The sequence below is a fragment of the Pygocentrus nattereri genome, chromosome 22, assembly GCF_015220715.1.
Source record: "Pygocentrus nattereri isolate fPygNat1 chromosome 22, fPygNat1.pri, whole genome shotgun sequence".
Lineage (NCBI taxonomy): Eukaryota > Metazoa > Chordata > Actinopteri > Characiformes > Serrasalmidae > Pygocentrus > Pygocentrus nattereri.
Window position 1 is genome coordinate 33972552 of NC_051232.1, and position 19180 is coordinate 33991731.

General features: G+C 41.1%; 1 protein-coding gene and 1 long non-coding RNA gene across 14 annotated transcripts in view; one reads left to right on the plus strand and one right to left on the minus strand.

Moving 5' to 3' along the window:
- Positions 1–17220, plus strand: part of LOC119262008 — a 35241-nt gene extending 18021 nt beyond the window's left edge. Inside the window, exons 3-5 of the long non-coding RNA XR_005129349.1 lie at positions 1662–1759; positions 3590–3646; positions 17091–17220. This is a non-coding gene — a long non-coding RNA (uncharacterized LOC119262008). The remainder of the gene's footprint in view (positions 1–1661; positions 1760–3589; positions 3647–17090) is intronic.
- The window catches only part of LOC108443826 (EMAP like 5), a 118820-nt gene that overhangs the window by 3863 nt on the left and 95777 nt on the right, over positions 1–19180 (minus strand). For 2 of the 13 annotated variants that reach the window (XM_017724689.2, XM_017724688.2), the window contains 13 exons: positions 10735–10813; positions 9677–9806; positions 9030–9128; positions 7331–7504; positions 6035–6243; positions 5105–5262; positions 4343–4457; positions 3578–3766; positions 3167–3339; positions 2922–3084; positions 2720–2823; positions 1672–1825; positions 1476–1576 (listed from right to left, as the gene is read on the minus strand). In XM_017724689.2, the coding sequence (XP_017580178.1) occupies positions 1476–1576; positions 1672–1825; positions 2720–2823; positions 2922–3084; positions 3167–3339; positions 3578–3766; positions 4343–4457; positions 5105–5262; positions 6035–6243; positions 7331–7504; positions 9030–9128; positions 9677–9806; positions 10735–10813 (1848 nt within the window). Of the gene's footprint in view, positions 1–1475; positions 1577–1671; positions 1826–2719; positions 2824–2921; positions 3085–3166; positions 3340–3577; positions 3807–4342; positions 4458–5104; positions 5263–6034; positions 6244–7330; positions 7505–9029; positions 9129–9676; positions 9807–10734; positions 10814–15146; positions 15324–16179; positions 17521–18777; positions 19179–19180 lie in introns of those variants that run through there. The other 11 variants (XM_037532728.1, XM_037532727.1, XM_017724687.2 and 8 more) reach the window with 10 other exon arrangements.

Consider the following 19180-nt stretch of genomic DNA (forward strand, 5'->3'; position numbering starts at 1 on the left):
CTTTACCAGGTAAACCTTACTTCGACTGTTCGCTTTACCAGATAAACCTTACTTCGACTGTTCGCTTTACCAGGTAAACCTTACTTCGACTGTTCGCTTAACCAGATAAACCTTACTTCGACTGTTCGCTTTACCAGATAAACCTTACTTCGACTGTTCGCTTTACCAGGTAAACCTTACTTCGACTGTTCGCTTTACCAGATAAACCTTACTTCGACTGTTCGCTTTACCAGATAAACCTTACTTCGACTGTTCGCTTTACCAGATTAACCTTACTTCGACTGTTCGCTTTACCAGATTAACCTTACTTCGACTGTTCGCTTTACCAGGTAAACCTTACTTCGACTGTTCGCTTTACCAGGTAAACCTTACTTCGACTGTTCGCTTTACCAGGTAACCTTACTTCGACTGTTCGCTTTACCAGATAAACCTTACTTCGACTGTTCGCTTTACCAGATAAACCTTACTTCGACTGTTCGCTTTACCAGATAAACCTTACTTCGACTGTTCGCTTTACCAGGTAAACCTTACTTCGACTGTTCGCTTTACCAGGTAAACCTTACTTCGACTGTTCGCTTTACCAGATAAACCTTACTTCGACTGTTCGCTTTACCAGGTAAACCTTACTTCGACTGTTCGCTTTACCAGATAAACCTTACTTCGACTGTTCGCTTAACCAGATAAACCTTACTTCGACTGTTCGCTTTACCAGGTAAACCTTACTTCGACTGTTCGCTTTACCAGATAAACCTTACTTCGACTGTTCGCTTTACCAGATAAACCTTACTTCGACTGTTCGCTTTACCAGATAAACCTTATTTTGACTGTTCGCTTTACCAGATAAACCTTACTTCGACTGTTCGCTTTACCAGGTAAACCTTACTTCGACTGTTCGCTTTACCAGGTAAACCTTACTTCGACTGTTCGCTTTACCAGGTAAACCTTACTTCGACTGTTCGCTTTACCAGATTAACCTTACTTCGACTGTTCGCTTTACCAGGTAACCTTACTTCGACTGTTCGCTTTACCAGATAAACCTTACTTCGACTGTTCGCTTTACCAGGTAAACCTTACTTCGACTGTTCACTTAACCAGATAAACCTTACTTCGACTGTTCGCTTTACCAGGTAAACCTTACTTCGACTGTTCGCTTTACCAGGTAAACCTTACTTCGACTGTTCGCTTTACCAGGTAAACCTTACTTCGACTGTTCGCTTTACCAGATAAACCTTACTTCGACTGTTCGCTTTACCAGGTAAACCTTACTTCGACTGTTCGCTTTACCAGATAAACCTTACTTCGACTGTTCGCTTTACCAGATAAACCTTACTTCGACTGTTCGCTTTACCAGATTAACCTTACTTCGACTGTTCGCTTTACCAGGTAAACCTTACTTCGACTGTTCGCTTTACCAGATAAACCTTACTTCGACTGTTCGCTTTACCAGATAGAGCATCAGCATACTTCTGCCATACCTGCAATCATCACCTCCAGTGCTGATCACATATTTATCATCAAAGGAGAAGCGGATGTTGGTCACATGTGCAGAATGACCAAAGAACCTCTTGTGTTTGGCCTGGGGAACAGAGAGATAACACAAAACCTTATCAAACGCCATGCTGACCCACTGATCCCTCACTGATGTGCTTGTTGGTGTGCAGGCAAACGTACAAACTTCTCAGAGCAGGGGAAGTCGAAGAGCTTGACCAGACCAAAATCATCTCCTGTTACCACATTGAGGCCAGCGTGCGAGACACAGGTACAGTTTACATCGGCTTTGTCTGCGTTCCTCGGCCAGACGCCCAGCACCTCGTCACCAAGGACACTGTAAAACGTTTAAAAAAAGTATAAAACTCATTTTGACCACGCGCACAAAATTATTTACGACTACATCATGTAAAAAAACAGCTTCATCCATCAGGCTGTCAACTCTCTCACTACTTTGCCCCCTCTCCCCCCACCACCCCACAAAGTTTGGACCAAAACACAGGTTCCTGACCCAAACTCTGACATTCTCAGGGACTGCTATGCACTCATCACTATAACTGCTCCATAAGCTCAGTCTAACTGCACGACTGTTTACATTTGCACTGTTTATACCCACAGACCTTAATGTATGTCTGTATATGTGCCTTATGTCACTTTAGTGTTTATTTCAGGACCTTCTTATATTTATATAATTATTATTTTTTTTCTATTTTTCTACAATTACTGATTAGGGTTTTGGTTTTTTTTGTGTCTATTTAAATTCACACTTTTCCTGTTTACACACACACACACACACACACACACACACACACACACACACACACACACACACACAATATCTAAACAACTTATCCTTCTGGGTCAAGGGGGATACTGGAGCCTGTGCCAGCGGTCACTGGAATGAATGCAGGAAACACCCTGGACAGGTCGCTAGTCCATCACAAGGCAGACTGGCGACCTGTCCAGGGTGTTTCCTGCCTTCCGCCCAATGACCGCTGATCCATGAGGACAAGCAGCTTATATAATAAGCAACAGATTGCAGTTATCCTTGTATCGAGTGCTGTACAGCTCCGAGAGGTCCCAAACTGCTTTTCCAGCTCTAGCTTTTCCCCATGTTGGAAGAGAGAGAGTGACCACATTATCGATGATAATTGGTCAGCTGTGGAATAAAGTGCACTGTAGAAGTTTAAAGGTGGCTTCATCTTCAGCCAAGCTGCTAAGATAACCATACCTGGTCCAGGAAGCCCAGGTTATTCGGTCAATTACAGTCTGTTCAGTCACTATTTTGCCTGAGGGCACTTCGTGGACTTGGCGCTTGTAGGCTCCTGTAGAAACCTGCGGAAGAACAGGAATACAGCCCCCTGTCACGCTTACACAGATGAAAGCCCCCTGTAAAACACTGTTTAAGGTTTGTGAAGCAATGAAATCTCCACCTGAATGAACCTGCTGTCTGCAGAGAAGTCCATCTGTATGACGAAGCTGGGGATGTCCTTGCAGTAGCCAATACGGTTGAGGGAGGCCCCTTGCGTCAGGTCATATAGGTCCACAGTACATTCAGCCGAGCCCACCACCAGCAAATGCTTATCGGGACTGAACCTGGGAACCACAAACCAACGTGAAATGACAAGCGTCCTCTCTGAGATTTTTTCCTACGATTATTTAGAATTTGTGTCTTTACCGAATATCCTGTATGGCGGAGCTCCTGTCCCGCTTCTTGCCCCACATCTTGAGGGAGTTTGTGAGGAGGACGACAAACTCGCCGTTCTTCATGCCGATAGCCACCATCTCTCCATCGGGGCTGTAGCTCGCACATTTAGCTGGATGGCCCAGGCTCACCTTATTCAGGAGTTTCTGTTTAAATAATGTGTGCTTATTAGTCTAGTCTGTGTCTGGTGGTATTAGAGTGCTTACTTTGCTCATGTGGCTACAAAAATAAAAACGAAATTCTCTCTTCAATATGGTTGTTACTGCTTTTTTGGCAATACAAAGCACTTTTGTCCATTTTATACACAATACAATTTATACTGTGTCAGATAAAACCACATACACAAGTCTTTTTGCAGGCTGCTACTAACTAAAGTCTACTAACCTTGTCAACCAGGTCCCATATCCGGATGGTCCCGTCATCGCTGGCAGTGATGAAGACGTCTTTGGCGGGGTGAGTAGCCAGCCCCCAGATCTCTCCCTGCATGTGGCTGTTTATTAGGATGTTAGAGGCAGCATTCTTCTCCCCAACTTCAATGATCTCTCCATCCTTCGTTCCCACCAGGATTTTCCCCTGAACCCATTGGAAATACCCAATACAATATTGGAAATGTCTGTTAGGTGAAAAATACAATGTACTGATTAACTACCATTACTACATATGAGTCTAATGCACGACTTTATTTCTATGCACTACACCAAAGTAGTTTTACAGGAAAAACAAACAAACTACAGAGTACTGTGCAGAGTCTGCCCTTTTGTTTATTTCATTTCCAGTCAAAATGGTCAAAATAAGCAGCAAACATGCACAGAAGCCTCCAACACCAACTTCATCTCCTCCGTCCTTCCAATCTTCCAACCAACAGCACTGTTAAAAAAGACGTTTCTTCAAGGATTCCTTAGCGAAGAACCCTCCGCATGATTTCAGGGTTCTTTTCACTGAGCTAAAGCTTAAAGCCGAGCAAAGTAAGTCTTCGTTTTCATTTATATGACATTTGTTAGTCTACACTAGGACATCAGCACATACTGAGACATCTTTACAGCCAAGATGGTAAAATGGACAGAAAATGTTGTGGCTCCCACAGTGGTTTGATTTGGACAACGGACAACTAAACTGACCACTCAGTCTGTATGTAAGCAGGTTACTCACCTTTCCCCGACATACAGACCTCACGCAGTCCACCACCTGGCCAGTCTCTAGCTGAAACGCACGGCATCTCTTCATCTCCTGATCCCACAGCTTCACTGCACCACCCTCTTTTGTCCTAACACACCCAAACAGACACAATCGCACCATTCAGAACATATTAAACCTAAAGACACTGCTGTTGTCACTGTCCAAAGAAATTGTGAGATTCAGTGGTTACTATGTAAACAAAGGCATTCAGGTGATGGGAACCAGGCGTCGCCATGACTACAACACAGATATAGACACTTTACCATCCAGAACCACCAGAGAACCTACACGAGTCTTCTGAGTTCACATGGAATGTTGATGATGGAAAATATTGAAGAATCTAGAAACAATAAGTTTTATTAGGGACTACTTTGCCTCAGAACACCATACGTGTTCCTCCTCTATGAGTGGATTAAAGTAAATTGATTGCAGTAAAACATTAAAACAAAAACAGCGTCTCAGTCACCAGGCAGTGCATTCAGAACCATCTCATGTAGGAACTTTCTGTGAGGAGTTTTTAGAGGGAGACGTCTGGTTCCCATCACCACCACTGTGAGCAGCTCTCTGTAAGTTTTTCTAGAAGAGAGCGTTTCACGCCAAACTGCTCAGCACAACATGGTTTCTTTTCTTGTGCAGACAACAGCTGGTGAAATTCTACTTTAAATAGAAAAAAACTTTCCAAATGATAAAAATGTATAAAAATGAAGATTCTTTGCACGGGTGTGTTTCTCTCACGGTCGTTCTTTCCCTCCTGTGACGATAAGGCCGTCCCTCAGCGTGGTATACATGGTGAAGACAGGTCCAGTGTGAGCTTTGGCCACCACCCTCAGCAAGAAGTGATCCCTCCACACATATACGTCTCCGTTGATGGCCCCCGTGAAAGTCAGGTTATTCTAAGAGGACAGACCAGGAACATCCATTTACAAATGGCCTCACACTACTAATGCAAGTCCAGTGGAACTTTAGTTAAAGCTAAATTAGAAAGGTGTTAAAGATATATTAAAAAGATACATGTCCATATGTACTTTTATAGACTGTTCTGTGAAACTGGTATTATTTCAATCATAAGCATTTTTAAACGTATTAAAGAAATAAATTAGCTGAAAAAATATAGAATTATATATTATATACGATTACATAAAATAAAATAACTCAAAGAACAAATTGGTGGCAAAAGTAAGCCAAAATGTTTTAAGTTAAAAAAAACTAAATGAAAAACGTGGGTCATTCACCATTTTGAGGGGAAACCATGTCACAAAGGTTTCTGGGCTTAAAACGATGCTTAAAATATCAGGTTCAGCTCAGGTTCAGTGTGGACTTTTACACAGTTGGGCTAAGACTAACGCTTTTCCCTCACGATGCTCTGATTTGTCTTTATCCTGTTTTATAGTCGCTCTGCTACAGGCTACAGAACGACTGCAGCATCACCAGAGATCGAACTCTTGATGATAGGGCCAACAGTTGTGCCTCTCCGGAGCCCCCCGACAAATGCATTTTCAAAATATTGTGGTTATATCAACCAAGCGATTTCACTAGCTTATTATTATACTAGCTAAAAAAGCCCCCATTCTTAACCACATGAGCACCTGGTTAGCTGAACCATCCCAAAGAAAACACCCCCGGTTTTCACAAAGCAGTATAGTATAGAAAGAAAGACGCACTTACAGCACCAAAGGCCACAGACAGCATGGTCTGCATCCTGGTGTCCTCCACCAACCCTACCACTCCCTTCTTATACATGAGGGAGCCGCCCGCCAGAGTCCAGAACTTGACATGTTTGATCCCCACCGACACGAACTGAGAATCAGAGTCTGGTCTGAACTCGGCCACAAAGATCCTGTCAGGGTGGCCACCTTTACTGGTTACTTTGGCCCCTAGAGTGGCCACAGGACGAGAAGATACAGAGAGAGATTGGCATGTAATAATCTATTCATGCTCCACCCACAGATGCATCTCTGTCAGCTATGCCACAAGCAGGCAAGCCGACCTGGGAACCTGCAATCTTGTGCATGTGCGGTTTTAAAATAAATCTCACTGGCCACCCCAAAGTTGCTTCCACCTCACTGTGGGGCGCCTTTTAAAGGTTAGAGCAGTTTTGATATCGGTGATCTGCAGAACAACTGTCCAACTGTCCAACCGTCCAAGCATGTTAAAATAATAGATTTATGAAAAAACAAGGTTACATAAAAGTCTTTATATTCTATATGAATTTATGTACTGTGAATGCCTGTTTTTATGGGTTATTATTAAGTTTAAGTCTGTTCTGCATGTCTGTCATGTGATAGAGAAAGTTTACATGCGTCTCAGAGCACGACGTCTTCCTCTCGGCCTTCTTTAATAAGGACGTGTGAAGGACGTTTTCCTGAGTCTGACGTCATTTTAAAGCAGTTAAAAACACAATCACTGCTCACTGCTGCTCATCTCACTCTGACTGGACCTCACGGGATGCTGGTTGTCATGGTAACGTCTACACTAAGTGGTTCTCTATGCGTCACTTTGGATCCGATTACTTGTAGTGAGCACGTAAACAGAGATTAAATACCTCGGTCTTAATCTGTACTCGGAATGTATTTAATTGAATTGGCAAAATTATTTGCATGGAAACACAGACACTGAGGTGCTTCTACTTCAAACATTACAGTGCAGTCTTTTGTGTCGCAGCTTTATCGCATCATTTTCTGTAACATCAGGGATAAACATTTATTTTGAAGCTATAAAGTGATTGACAGGCCTGTGGATCAAATAACAGACAGTCCAGTCTCTGCAGAAAGGCACAGGGCTGCATGCTGATCTAAAACGGCTCAGGTGTGACTTTATTATTAGACTGAAATCAGCCCAGAAGTGAAGTGAAGTGAACAGAAAGCTTCTCTCAAATGGTCCTGGCTGAAACGTCCTGCCACCCCTGGTAAATTTATAGACCTCCCATTGATCTTGCGATTTAAGCTGTCAGGCAAAACTTACCCTCCTGCCAGCGCCACACAGTGATGGTGTGCTCTGGCTCGATGCCGACAGACACCAGCAACTTGCCCGTGGCACTGAAGTTCACATAGCCGACCCCTTTGGCATGAGAGCAGCGCAGGATGGACAGCGTTTGTTTACTCATGGCATCCCACACGTGGATGGAAGGGGTGGCTCCTGTGTAAGAACAAGGGACCAACATTACCGAGATTTGAATTAGGAATGATTAAGTGTTTACAGAACCATATCCCTGAAAACCTCGGATTCACTACACGACAGATTATAAAAGACTGGGCGTCTCACACCGTCAGACTGGCTTTTGTAGATTTTTTTGGGCGACTGAAATATTTGGGATCCACACTTGTAACTTTTAAGCTGCTGCTGAACTGAACGGAGCTCACTGAACTCGTGCGAACTCACTGTCACGACTGGCAGATTAACAAACGTGGAGCTGCAGCTGCTGCTAGTTTCTCTGCCGTCTGCGCTGAAACAGTAAAGAAGCAGCACGTAAACATGGTTAAGTGAGGATTAGTGATTTTGAAATGTGATCAGTTGCTATTTTTAGAGTTTTAAATCTACATGAACTCTTGTGCTTTAAACTCGGCTCATTAAGAACCTCCGCTCCGCTCGTGAGACTCCGTTTGTCTTTGTTTACTTGCTGTATTTTCTCCTTTCGCGCTCTCAGGTTTCAGTGGCTGTTGCAGGAATCTGTTCAGATCGAGTCGCTGATCACTTTACACTAGATTACAGTCAGAGTGGGGTTAAAAAAATCAGACGTCTGATAAACTCGGACTGCTCTGAAGCTCAATCAGGAGGCCAAAAACCTGAGTCAGCGCGCCTCAGACACGGCCCTAGAGCCTCAGACTAGAGCTGTCCAGCTAAGACTCCAGCAGACTGAGAATCAGGGCTAAAATCCGGGTAAAAGTCCTGTAGTGTAACCCCGGCTTAACGCTAAATAAATAAATAAATATATAAATAAATCCTAAACTCGTTCTCAAGACACCTTCTTAGCATTTGTATAAAAATGATTTATAAAAATGAGTTATGTTTGACTAAAAGCAAACAATTTAGCTTGAACTGAAATGGAGAGAAACCGGTGGCATGTGTGCTCCAGTGCTAGTAGCATGGGGCTGTTATGAAAGTTGTGCTGATCAATGTATACCCGGTGCAGTGTAGTGGGCAGTCAGAGACTCTGACTCGCCTTTAACTGACTCGAACAGAAGAATACTGATGCAACTGAATTACTTTAGACAGCATTCAAGGGCAACATGCAGAACTAACGCTTCAATAGTTCACTTTTCTATAGTGCACACTGCAAAAAGTGTTATGTCAACAAGTGAATTCCTCTCAAATCTATTCTCTCCTTCTGACATTTCTAATTTGAGATGGTTCTTAGGAATATCTTAACTTTATTTATCACGTTTCCATACCTTTTTTACGATTATTAAGTGAAATTGTCACTATATTGGCAGATAATCTTGATTATTTACAAAAATGTTTAAAAAAATGATGTGCAAATATAATGAGGTAATTTAACTTAAAACATACCTAACACAAGCACAAAACATCTTTAAATAAGTTTTATTTCTAAATACTCATAGATTATTTAGATATTTTCTGCAGTGCAGCACACAAATACATATCACACAACATGCTTGCATTACATTCCATTACATTCCATTATACGAACATCAACGCTTACCAATCTGTCCAGTGGCAATGATATTTTTGTATTTAGGATGTTGATTGACAGTTAGACAGAGAATATCATCTGTGTGCTCCAGGTAGAAACTCTGAGTACCTGACAGGAGACAGCACAAACACTGATTAGAGGGTACCGATTAGACGAGATTCGATTTAGACTAGACTGGATTAGGAGGGGGAAAAGAAAATAAGTGAAAAAACAGGAGTTTCCTGTAAATGTGGCTCCTAACAACCACCTGGAAGACCTGGTAGACTCTAAAACTGCCCCCATCAGATAAACAGCACTTAAAGCTTTCATCTTTGAGAGGGAGGAGAAAATCACGCAGTGTGTTTGAGAAACGGACTGACCATCCCAGAGTCCAGATCTCCGAATTACTTCAGAAAATGAATAGCCAACTTCTAAGACTGAACTTTGGAGGTACAAAAAAATCCCTGCAGAAAAAACTGAATGCAAGACCCCCAGAAATGAAAGGAAGTTTAGGTTTCAGTGTAGTATTCCATTACATTCTGTACCATAATAGACAGAACTGCACATAATTGGCATATAGTCTAAAATATATATAAGTATATTCTGAGTGCTTAATAAAAAAGAACGTTTTTGTTTTAATGCACCAACTTTATATTCGGTAGCTCTAAATGAATTACCCAGGGTTAGGCTGTGAACCAAGGCTGTGGCTGCAGTGTGAAAAATGATGTCCATGCCATCATTGAGGTAGTGGAGGTTGTTCCGACAATCAAAACCCCTGAATCCAAACACATGATCTAACACCAGATCCTGAAACACAGCAGAGCAGACAAGCACAGGTTAAACTAGGAGCTTACTACTCGAATACATCAGAACACTGAAGCATGATTCTACTGAACTGACAGTCAGAGCTGAAACACATTCGGGACTTTTAACTGGACTTTACACTAAAATCCTTTAGCTTTGGGCGATCCTGTACCTCAGTTATGATTATTTAAAACAAATGGCATTTTTAAAATATCAAAACAATCATAACTTTTCCCAAACCTTACCAAATGTTTCAGTAGTGACCGTTTCAGTGACCGTTTCAGCTCATTTAGAGCTCAGAAACACAGCTTTGAGCAGCTGTTCACACAGAAAACCATCATATTTCACACTGAAACGCTAAAAAGCGCTGAGCTGCAGAAAATCTGCCCATTCTTAATGATCCTCACTGACCTTCAGACTTCGGGACACATTTACTTCAAAACAGTGGGGTCTGCTCAGCATGTGGCCATGAGGGACAGGGATGCAGCCTCACTTCCTGCTCTACAATTCAGTCTCCGCCCACATATGAAAACTCTTGAGTTTCGGTAGTGACATAAAAACATGAGACAGCTTTTTTTAATTTCAAAATTAGACTCATGATAAATCTGCACCTTTCAACTGAATCAAAAACACCTTAAAAACACTGAAAAAATCTAAGTATTATCTTCACAAGTGTAAATTTAGGGGTTAAGGTTTGGGACAGATGAAAAGCACCCTACAAATGATGATTTGCTATACATTTAGCTCATTACTATCTGAATAAATGCACTGGGTTTAAATGGAACATCCTTGCATTTTGCCTGAATTTCCGGTAGAATTCAGCAGGTTTCGCTAACTTGTCCCCATTAGCATTCATTCACATCAGTTACAGAAGCAGCCATGCTGACCACAAAGTGCCAAAGACTTTTATAAATATGCATTATTTCTTTACCTCCACCAACTTTCTTTTCTTAGAGATGTTGTTTTTCTGCAACTTCTCTGGAAGTGGAACAGCGCGGCTTACAGGAGGCCTGTGGGTGTTCAACGGTTTAGAACAGGTGTCGGCACAAAATCAGTCAGTCACTTCAGAAAGAAACACACTGTTTCAATCACTTAGGGTCTACATTCACATCCGTGCTCCTATTCACTGTTTAATCATAATATTTCTGAAAAGGTATTTTTATTAGTTCAAGGTGATATGAAGAATATGGATTATACTTGGTGATAATAGGTCAGCACACAGTCCTCAATAACAAAGTAAAAAAGGGAAACTGTACGGCAAACCAGCATCAGAATGCTCAACATTCCAATATCAATCAATATGTCAGGGTGAAAAGCTCACAAAGTGAAAACACAATTTCTCAGGAGTGCATATTATCACCACTACGTCCAAACTTTGAGACTTTTTTATGTTTGCAAACAGCTGTCCTCAAAATTATATGAACATCTCAAGCTAAATGGGCTGATAGAAATGATAGAAAACTGCTGTAAATGAAATCTCATTACATTAACATACATTAAAAACTTTTCCCTCTTCTAGCGACAACATGGAACATTTTGAGACGGTTCGTAACTCTGCGCAGTTCAGAAAAGAATGTGGCTGTGATATATTGTCATTTTTAATTTGGACACAAAGCTGAATTTAATCTATGCCATGGAGACGTTGTCTGCTTAATTTAGGCTGATTTTACCAGAGGAGAGAGATGACCGTGAAGCTGTTTTTCAAACAGTTCGTTCAAACAGTTTGAGCAGCAGTAAATCAACAGTGGAAAAAAGCAAGCCAACTATTTCACAGCTTCTGTCAGGGATATTAGAAATCGATTTATAATAATCAAAGCTCAAAGACACTGAGCTTGAGAGCACAATACTGAGATTACCATCTCGATCAAGAGGCAGTTGCACGTGGCAGCATGAACTCAAGACTGAGCAAAGACCTGACTGTGAGCTCTCTTTAAACAGAGTGATTCACAGCTGACACTGATTAACCTTCATCTCTAATGTGGAGCTCTCTTCCTCCCTCTGTTGGCCAGAGGTGTCCTAGCTGGTGGCTGGGACGTTACACAAAGTATCAATGATGTCACAACAAAAAGAACTTCCCCACTACGGGTTTGACAGCACTTAAAACAAGACATCTCGCTCCATTACAACAAAACAGGAGCAGCAGTTCCAGTTCAAAGTTTTTAAAATGACGAACAACAAATCAAAAACACCATCCAAAGTGCAAAGTGAACTAAAAATGAGTGAAATTAATTATCTCAGATGACCGTATGACCTGTTGTCGAAGATTTATGGCACATACTGTGGGTTTCATACTGATTCAAATCATTTTGGTAAGCTTGTTTTTAATTGTTGGACTACTGAACACAGATGTGATCAATAATAAAAGTATGTGTGTTTTATTACCTTGCCGATTTCATGTTTAGTTTGATTGTTCAAAACAATAAGCATTACAGCAAAAACAATAACATCAGCACAGTTTCTCAAGATGCAGAGTAGCAAAATAATCTGGAATCAGGCACATAAGGTATTTCTTCACATCCTTCCAGTTTATTTCGGCACGAAATGCATACGCAGACTCTTTTCATGTTTTTGGTGCGCCAACATTAATGGCACCTAAATACGTGACAAACAAGACTGAAGACACACTATACATTATGTTGCTATACAATAATGTTGCTACACATTATTATAATGTAAGTGGGGTTTTCCTACCCATTCAACCAGAAAATACGTTTCTTAAAACTTAAAAGGCTTTTTATAAACTTTTATCCCACACTTTTAAAATTGGGCATCTTAATCAAGCCCCAGAGTTACATCATACCATTGTTTTTCACGGCTAAATTCTGTGTTAGATGATGACACAGTCGGACATGTCAAAGACTTCTGTGGTAGCAAAAACATTCCATTAAGAGTCGATGTCAAATAATGTACATTTATCCAACCAGTTTTATACAGTTAATAACACAGTTAATGTATATACAGTTAAACACAGGCACACACAACTGGGTCAAGATCACAAAAACACAAAAGACAAACATCACAGCACAGATTGTTGTGAACTGCTTTGTTGGCAAGTTCATATTTTTAGGGCTGGAAAAAAGAATATGCCTCCTATTCTGAGCTGCAAGTGAACATTCTGTGCCCGTAGATGAGCACATTTGTCCTCTAGTTTCCTAAATTTCAGGAAATATGTAAAATTAACTTTTACTTATGATTATATTGCAATTTTAAAGCTGTAGTGAGATACAAATCTTAAAGTCAAAGTGTTGGTTGGGCCAATCTGTCCTCTTACCCCAGAAGTAGACGATCAGCCAAGACGCATTTGGTGTCTGAAGCTTTAGCTTTGCACTGGAGCTAAAGCTAATGCCAGTGGAAGCAATAAAACTACAAGGATGGATGAAATTTAGGCTTCTCAATGGCTGTTTTCACTTTCCAAGTTCTTTTAGACATTTTTTAGATAATAGCACATCATACGGCGCCAGAAACCACACAAGCAAGCGTGTTTCAGATTACTGAACAGCTTGATTTGAGTGTGAACCAAAAGCATGCAGTTTATATGATGCTAATTAATGGGGTAGAAGCTTCCACTACACTGGGGGTGGTGTATCTGTCTCTTTTAAGTGACTGGTAATGTGAGGAGGCATCAGAGAGCAACTCCAGCTTCCAGAATACAGTCTTAAAGAAGCTTGAACACACCTGGTCAACTGCATGTTTTGATGATTAGTGGAAATACGTTAACACATCCTCCACAGAGACACACCTAAGATAAACATAAACAAAGTAGCCATAAAATGCAAGAATAACCGGTTTTAGAGCCCCATCAGTTGAAATATTCATTCTTCCGTAGCACTGAGTAAGTTTACATGCACTCAATAATCTGATCATAATCAGATTTCGACAGTTATCTGATTATTCAAATGTACACAGCACACCCTAATTTCTTAGAACAGATTAAGGTCTATGAATCTGATAAAGAGGGTGGATAAACCTGATAAACGGGGCAGTCGTGGGCTGGAGGTCAGGGAACCGGCCCTGTGACCAGAAGGTTGCTGGTTCGATCCTCAGGGCCGACAGCACATGACTGAGGTGTCCTTGAGCAAGACACCTAACCCCCAATTGCTCCCCGGGCGCCGTGGATAGGGCTGCCCACTGCTCCGGGCAAGTGTGCTCACTGCCCCCTAGTGTGTGTGTGCTCACTAGTGTGTATGTGGTGTTTCACTTCACGGGTGGGTTAAATGTGGAGGTGGAATTTCCCCGTTTGTGGGATCTAAAAAGTATCACTATCACTATTTCAGCTCAGTAATCAGATTTCTCTGTGCTCTAAACTCTTACTCTGATTTCTTTCCTATTTCTCGTCTGAGCATGTGTGAAAACAGACCGAAATAAGCAGCAGCGTCGCTGAGGGACACAGAAAAACACTTTTGGGGTGAAAATGAAACCAAATACATTCTTGACGAAATTAAGGATTTGAATATTCTTCATTTTCTACATGACGCATGTTCATATTTTCAGGTAAAGTGTTGTGATGTTTATTAAAATCAGTTCTGCGTTACGTTTACGTCGCGTCTTCTTCTGTGAGTCTATTGGCTGGTTGTAAAGCAGAAATCTGATTACTGTGTGACGTAGACCTGTTATCTGTTTTATCTTGGCACGGCCTTCTTTGGGGAGGCATGTTTTTCACAGCAGGGAGTTCTCACCTCTCCCCTTTCCCACCTCATTGCTCGCAACAGGACAACAGAGTCCTATTTCATCTGATAAGAGATTTATGGGGAACAAATATTTTATTTGATAATATTAATTTGAAGTCAATTTCCATTCTGCCAACAGAATGGCCACTAGGGGGCACTACAGAAAGGGGTTAATTATGATATCTTCCAGTAGATGTTACTAAACAATTTCATCAGATTGAGAGTAATTATGTATTAAAGTGTGCAGAAGGACATGTTCACTTATCTTCACTCAGGAATCAACAGAACGTGTCTTTTGACCAGGGGTGCCCCAACTTTTGCATCAGACCGTAGATACTGCGTTCACATTACACTGGTGATCAGTTATTGTATTAGCATTGGTGCTTGTGTGCAGGATGGGGAGCAAACCACTTCACTGGAGAAAATCTAGGACACAATGTTGACTCACAAATCCAAAATAGGAGAGCAAAAGATGCAAATGCAAGTTTTTTCCCCCCAAAGTCTGGATCAAACCGGATGGAAACGTCCTGAAGCGAGACAGACATCATGAATGGGGAAAATGTGGAATGAGAAAAGAACGAGCTCTTCTGACCACTGTCCAGAAAAGCACACAGGGACAGAGGAAACACTAGAAGCTGGAGGCACAATCAGGGTGAAGAGAGAAATCGGACTTTACCTGGATCCTCTTCAGCGCAGCAGACAAAGCCAAGGGAGAGATTTAGTGGGGTGAACTGGCCCAGTGGAAGTGAGGGGCCACTCTGCGGTCAAATGCCTCATGCACAAGCCGTCTAAAACAGGGGTTCCCAAAGTTCCCATACAGGTTCTCTGCTGGACACCTGTAAATACTAGCAACCTGTGAAAGTGGCAGCAGTTGCACTGCAGGGTCACTATTTTATTGTCCAAGTTACAGGCAGCTTACTAGCTGAGTTACTATGTTAAATTTCCTCATTCAAAACATTTTAAGACAACATTGTTGAAAATGTTTTATATGATAAAAATTGCAGCTCTCTTATTTCGAGATTAATCTTTCAGCCCTAAACTCTTAAAAAGTTTTTTTTTTTAAAGAGCTCTTTAGTAAAGAAAATGGATATACACAAAATACGGTTCTACTATGGTTTCCATGTTGGACTTGTAACTCTTTTTGGCACTATACAAAACTCTTTCAAAAGGCGCTATATAGAACCATCTACAGCACATTTTCCATCAATCTTAAGAACCGTTTCACCATGCAGAGAACCCTTTAATCATGCAAATAATTCTGTGAATGTTAATGGTTCTATACAGAACCATTCTCTTTTTAAGTATGTACCATTAAGTAGCAACATTACACAGAGCAATTCAAACAAACTTTTCTACAAGACAGACATTAAGTTACAAAGAGCCAGCAAACGAGGCGGGTAATCCTGTAAATAATCCGTTAAACAGAAGAATAATATCCGTGTAAACGTCTGTATCCGATTACATTCCCTATCGGAAAGTTTCAGTCCGTTCTGCATGTGCGTCGCGTCACAGTGAGAGTTTATACCGTTCAACACGGCGGAGCAGAAACTGGTCTGCAGAGGAGACGAAGTTCATGCTCTGATCTTTAAAAGACGGCGGTGGGACGGACGTCCAGCTTATGCGTCTCAGAGCACGACGTCTTCCTCTCGGCCTTCTTTAATAAGGACGTGTGAAGGACGTTTTCCTGAGTCTGACGTCATTTTAAAGCAGTTAAAAACACAATCACTGCTCACTGCTGCTCATCTCACTCTGACTGGACTCACGTGATGCTGGTTGTCATGGTAACGTCTACACAGACATGATTACTACTTGGACCTGATTACTTGTAGTGAGCATGTAAATAAATATTTTCATCAGCTTGTTGAGTGAGAAACACCTCATTCTGAATCTACAGGTAGAATGCGATCAATCAAATCGGCAACAATCTTTGAGTGTAAACACAACCAGTGATGTAGACGGCCAAAAATGTACGGTGTCCAGTTATTTTTTACCTTAGATGAGTTGATAACTTACCATGGACATTTTAAACTGAGCACAAACAAAAACCAAAAACAAATAAATTGGCAAAAATATCAATGATGTAGATTAAACTAGATAACCAAACAAGTGGCACTAAAGTTTGGGGAAATTTCTTACTGATATTACTTTCAAAATATTTTAAATACAACACTTGTTGCTATGGAGACTGGGTGGGCAGACCCTGCGTAGCGCGACTTTCCATTGGTTAAACAGGCTGTAACTTGTTTTTTTTTTTTTTTTTTAATGCATTCACTTTCAAACAGAGACGCGCATTCGCCTACAAAAGGAACAGGGTTCCGGTGCATTCCGGCCCTTTTCCACCCCTGGATCCACATACTGGTCGGTGGTGTTATCCACTATGCTATCATTCCAATGCACACCAAGTTCTGCCCTTTATTTGAGCTGAAGATTATGAAGATTGAACATTTAGGCCACACCAAGTCCAGATATTAATGATTTATTTTCATTTTTCACAAACACCACTGAAAAACCCACCCCTTATTTGGGAACCCCTGACCTAGAGGGCTCTCTAGGAAGCTCTTATCTCGCTATTGATTCTCTAAGCGTAGCAAATCATGCTCTGTCGTTCTGTTTATTTCAGCATGCTGGAGGGAGAACGGCTCAGAGAGGGAGCGAGGGTGGAATGAGGGGTAGGAGCGCTGGTTGGTGCTTCGATTAAAAAGACGTCATACCCTGAAGTCCCTGAGGAAAATGTGCACTACTGTGAAGGTGAGCCATGGAGAGACAGGGAAAGAGACGGCATCAGTGGACATCTTCACAAGAGCGGACACGGAGAAAGCAAAGGCAAGGCTGCAATGGATGAGGCTGATGATGTGAAAGATGGGAGACTATCCATGCAAAAGACAAACAGCTTCAAAAGTTTAAACACAGGCTGACTGTATTTATCTGTTAGACCTTCCAGAAGACCTGGGAGATCTGTAGAACATTTATAAGGCTACACTCTGTTACAAATAACTGACCTGACCATGCTCTGCCCACAGATGTGATCTTTGGTAGCAACTGTTGGGAGACTGGACAGGTTTTGCAGAAAGTTAGGACTCTTAACATGAAACTGTAGCACAAACCAAAGCGTTTAGCATCTCCAAATTGGCGAGTTTGCAGGAGAAGGAAAAAACACAATGACAAAAAAAATCCATTACTGTACATCAGTTCTATTGGCCAATGTATCATGAAATATTAAAGGCTGCACGTGTTGGCAAATTATGCCCCCCATAGAAAAGAAAAACAAAGGCAATATGGAGATTTGTTTTTCTCAACAGCAACATGGTTTTAATTGCATATGCATTTAATTCTTTTAATATTTCATATATGTGCAAAAGGTCACACTGCGAGAATGAATCAAGGTATTAAAAACAAAATTTACTTTCAATCTGCCTGGAATCAATTAGCTACAACAACACAGTCCATCTTGGTAGCAAAGCATTTTAATGTTATGCAGCAACTCTAAACTACGATTGCTACAATTTCTCATTATGTTGAATAGAATGCTCTGGAAATCTTGTCCAGCCTAGCAACAGTTGCTATGAAGTTAGCCTGGGCAACAGGGTGATGTAATCGAATGTGGTCAAATGACAGACAAGTAACCGCAAGTTGTGCAAACCTGCAATCGGTTGTCAGTTTCGAAGAGATGAGAGAGAGGGAATGGGTTTGTTAAGAAACTGCCGGTGTTACTTCTCTCTACTACACATTGTAATGCTATCTTTAGTGCATGGATTCTCCTTAATTTAGGCTTCTTTACGTGAATGGAACCGAAAATGAACGTCATCGTGCTTTGGAACTTCAGTTTGTGTCAGAGTGACTTGCTGAAGTAAAACACCAAACTAAAATGACTGAATGTTACCGTAGAGAAGTCTAACCTGGAGAGAAAGTTCCTCTGATCCTCTGATATGGTCGGCGTTCCCAGAAAGAGGTAATAAATAAATTATTAATTTTATTCAATAATATTTTATTCACTTTTACTCGTAAAACACTGAATGGGGACGGTGCGATATTATAAACGATCTAAACTAGAAAATATCGTGCAAATTATTTTTAGATATCGCCCAGGCCAACTATGAATGATGACGTTTGTGGACGAAGCTTGTATATGACAACTGAAATTGAGCTACACTATAAGAAATTACGTTAATGTAGGTAGCCTTAAAACCTTCGGTAAAGTTTGGTGAACTTTAAATAAAACGTTAGTAAAAGTTAAATGAACTCAAAGTTTAAAGGCAACCAGGTTAAATTTACAGGCATACCACTTAATCATTTTTCACAGTTTACAGTTGTTTATTATCAACATATCACAAATTTTCCACGTCCCTAGAAAACTTTTTCATATCATGTTTCTGATAACAGGTGGTATAAATAACTGTATTAAAGTGATAAAATGCTTTCATAGCATAACTCCAAAGTCACTACACCGACGCTCGGGAGATGCAAAGTGATAACAACCCTTAAAATGCTTCTACATCCCAGGCGTATCTACTGTCTGAACTCTCAGATGTAGCACTGCCTGGTTCCTTTATGAGTGGAAGTGTGAAGGCAGTATTGCTGAGTACTGTGGATCAGCTATCAAAGCAATCACTCTGGCCTATAAAATCCTTCCTGGTAGCATTAGAGTTAGTGTCCAAAGAAAGAAGTTGAGATGGATGCCATTCCCTCCATGCACATAGATGCAGACTGTCT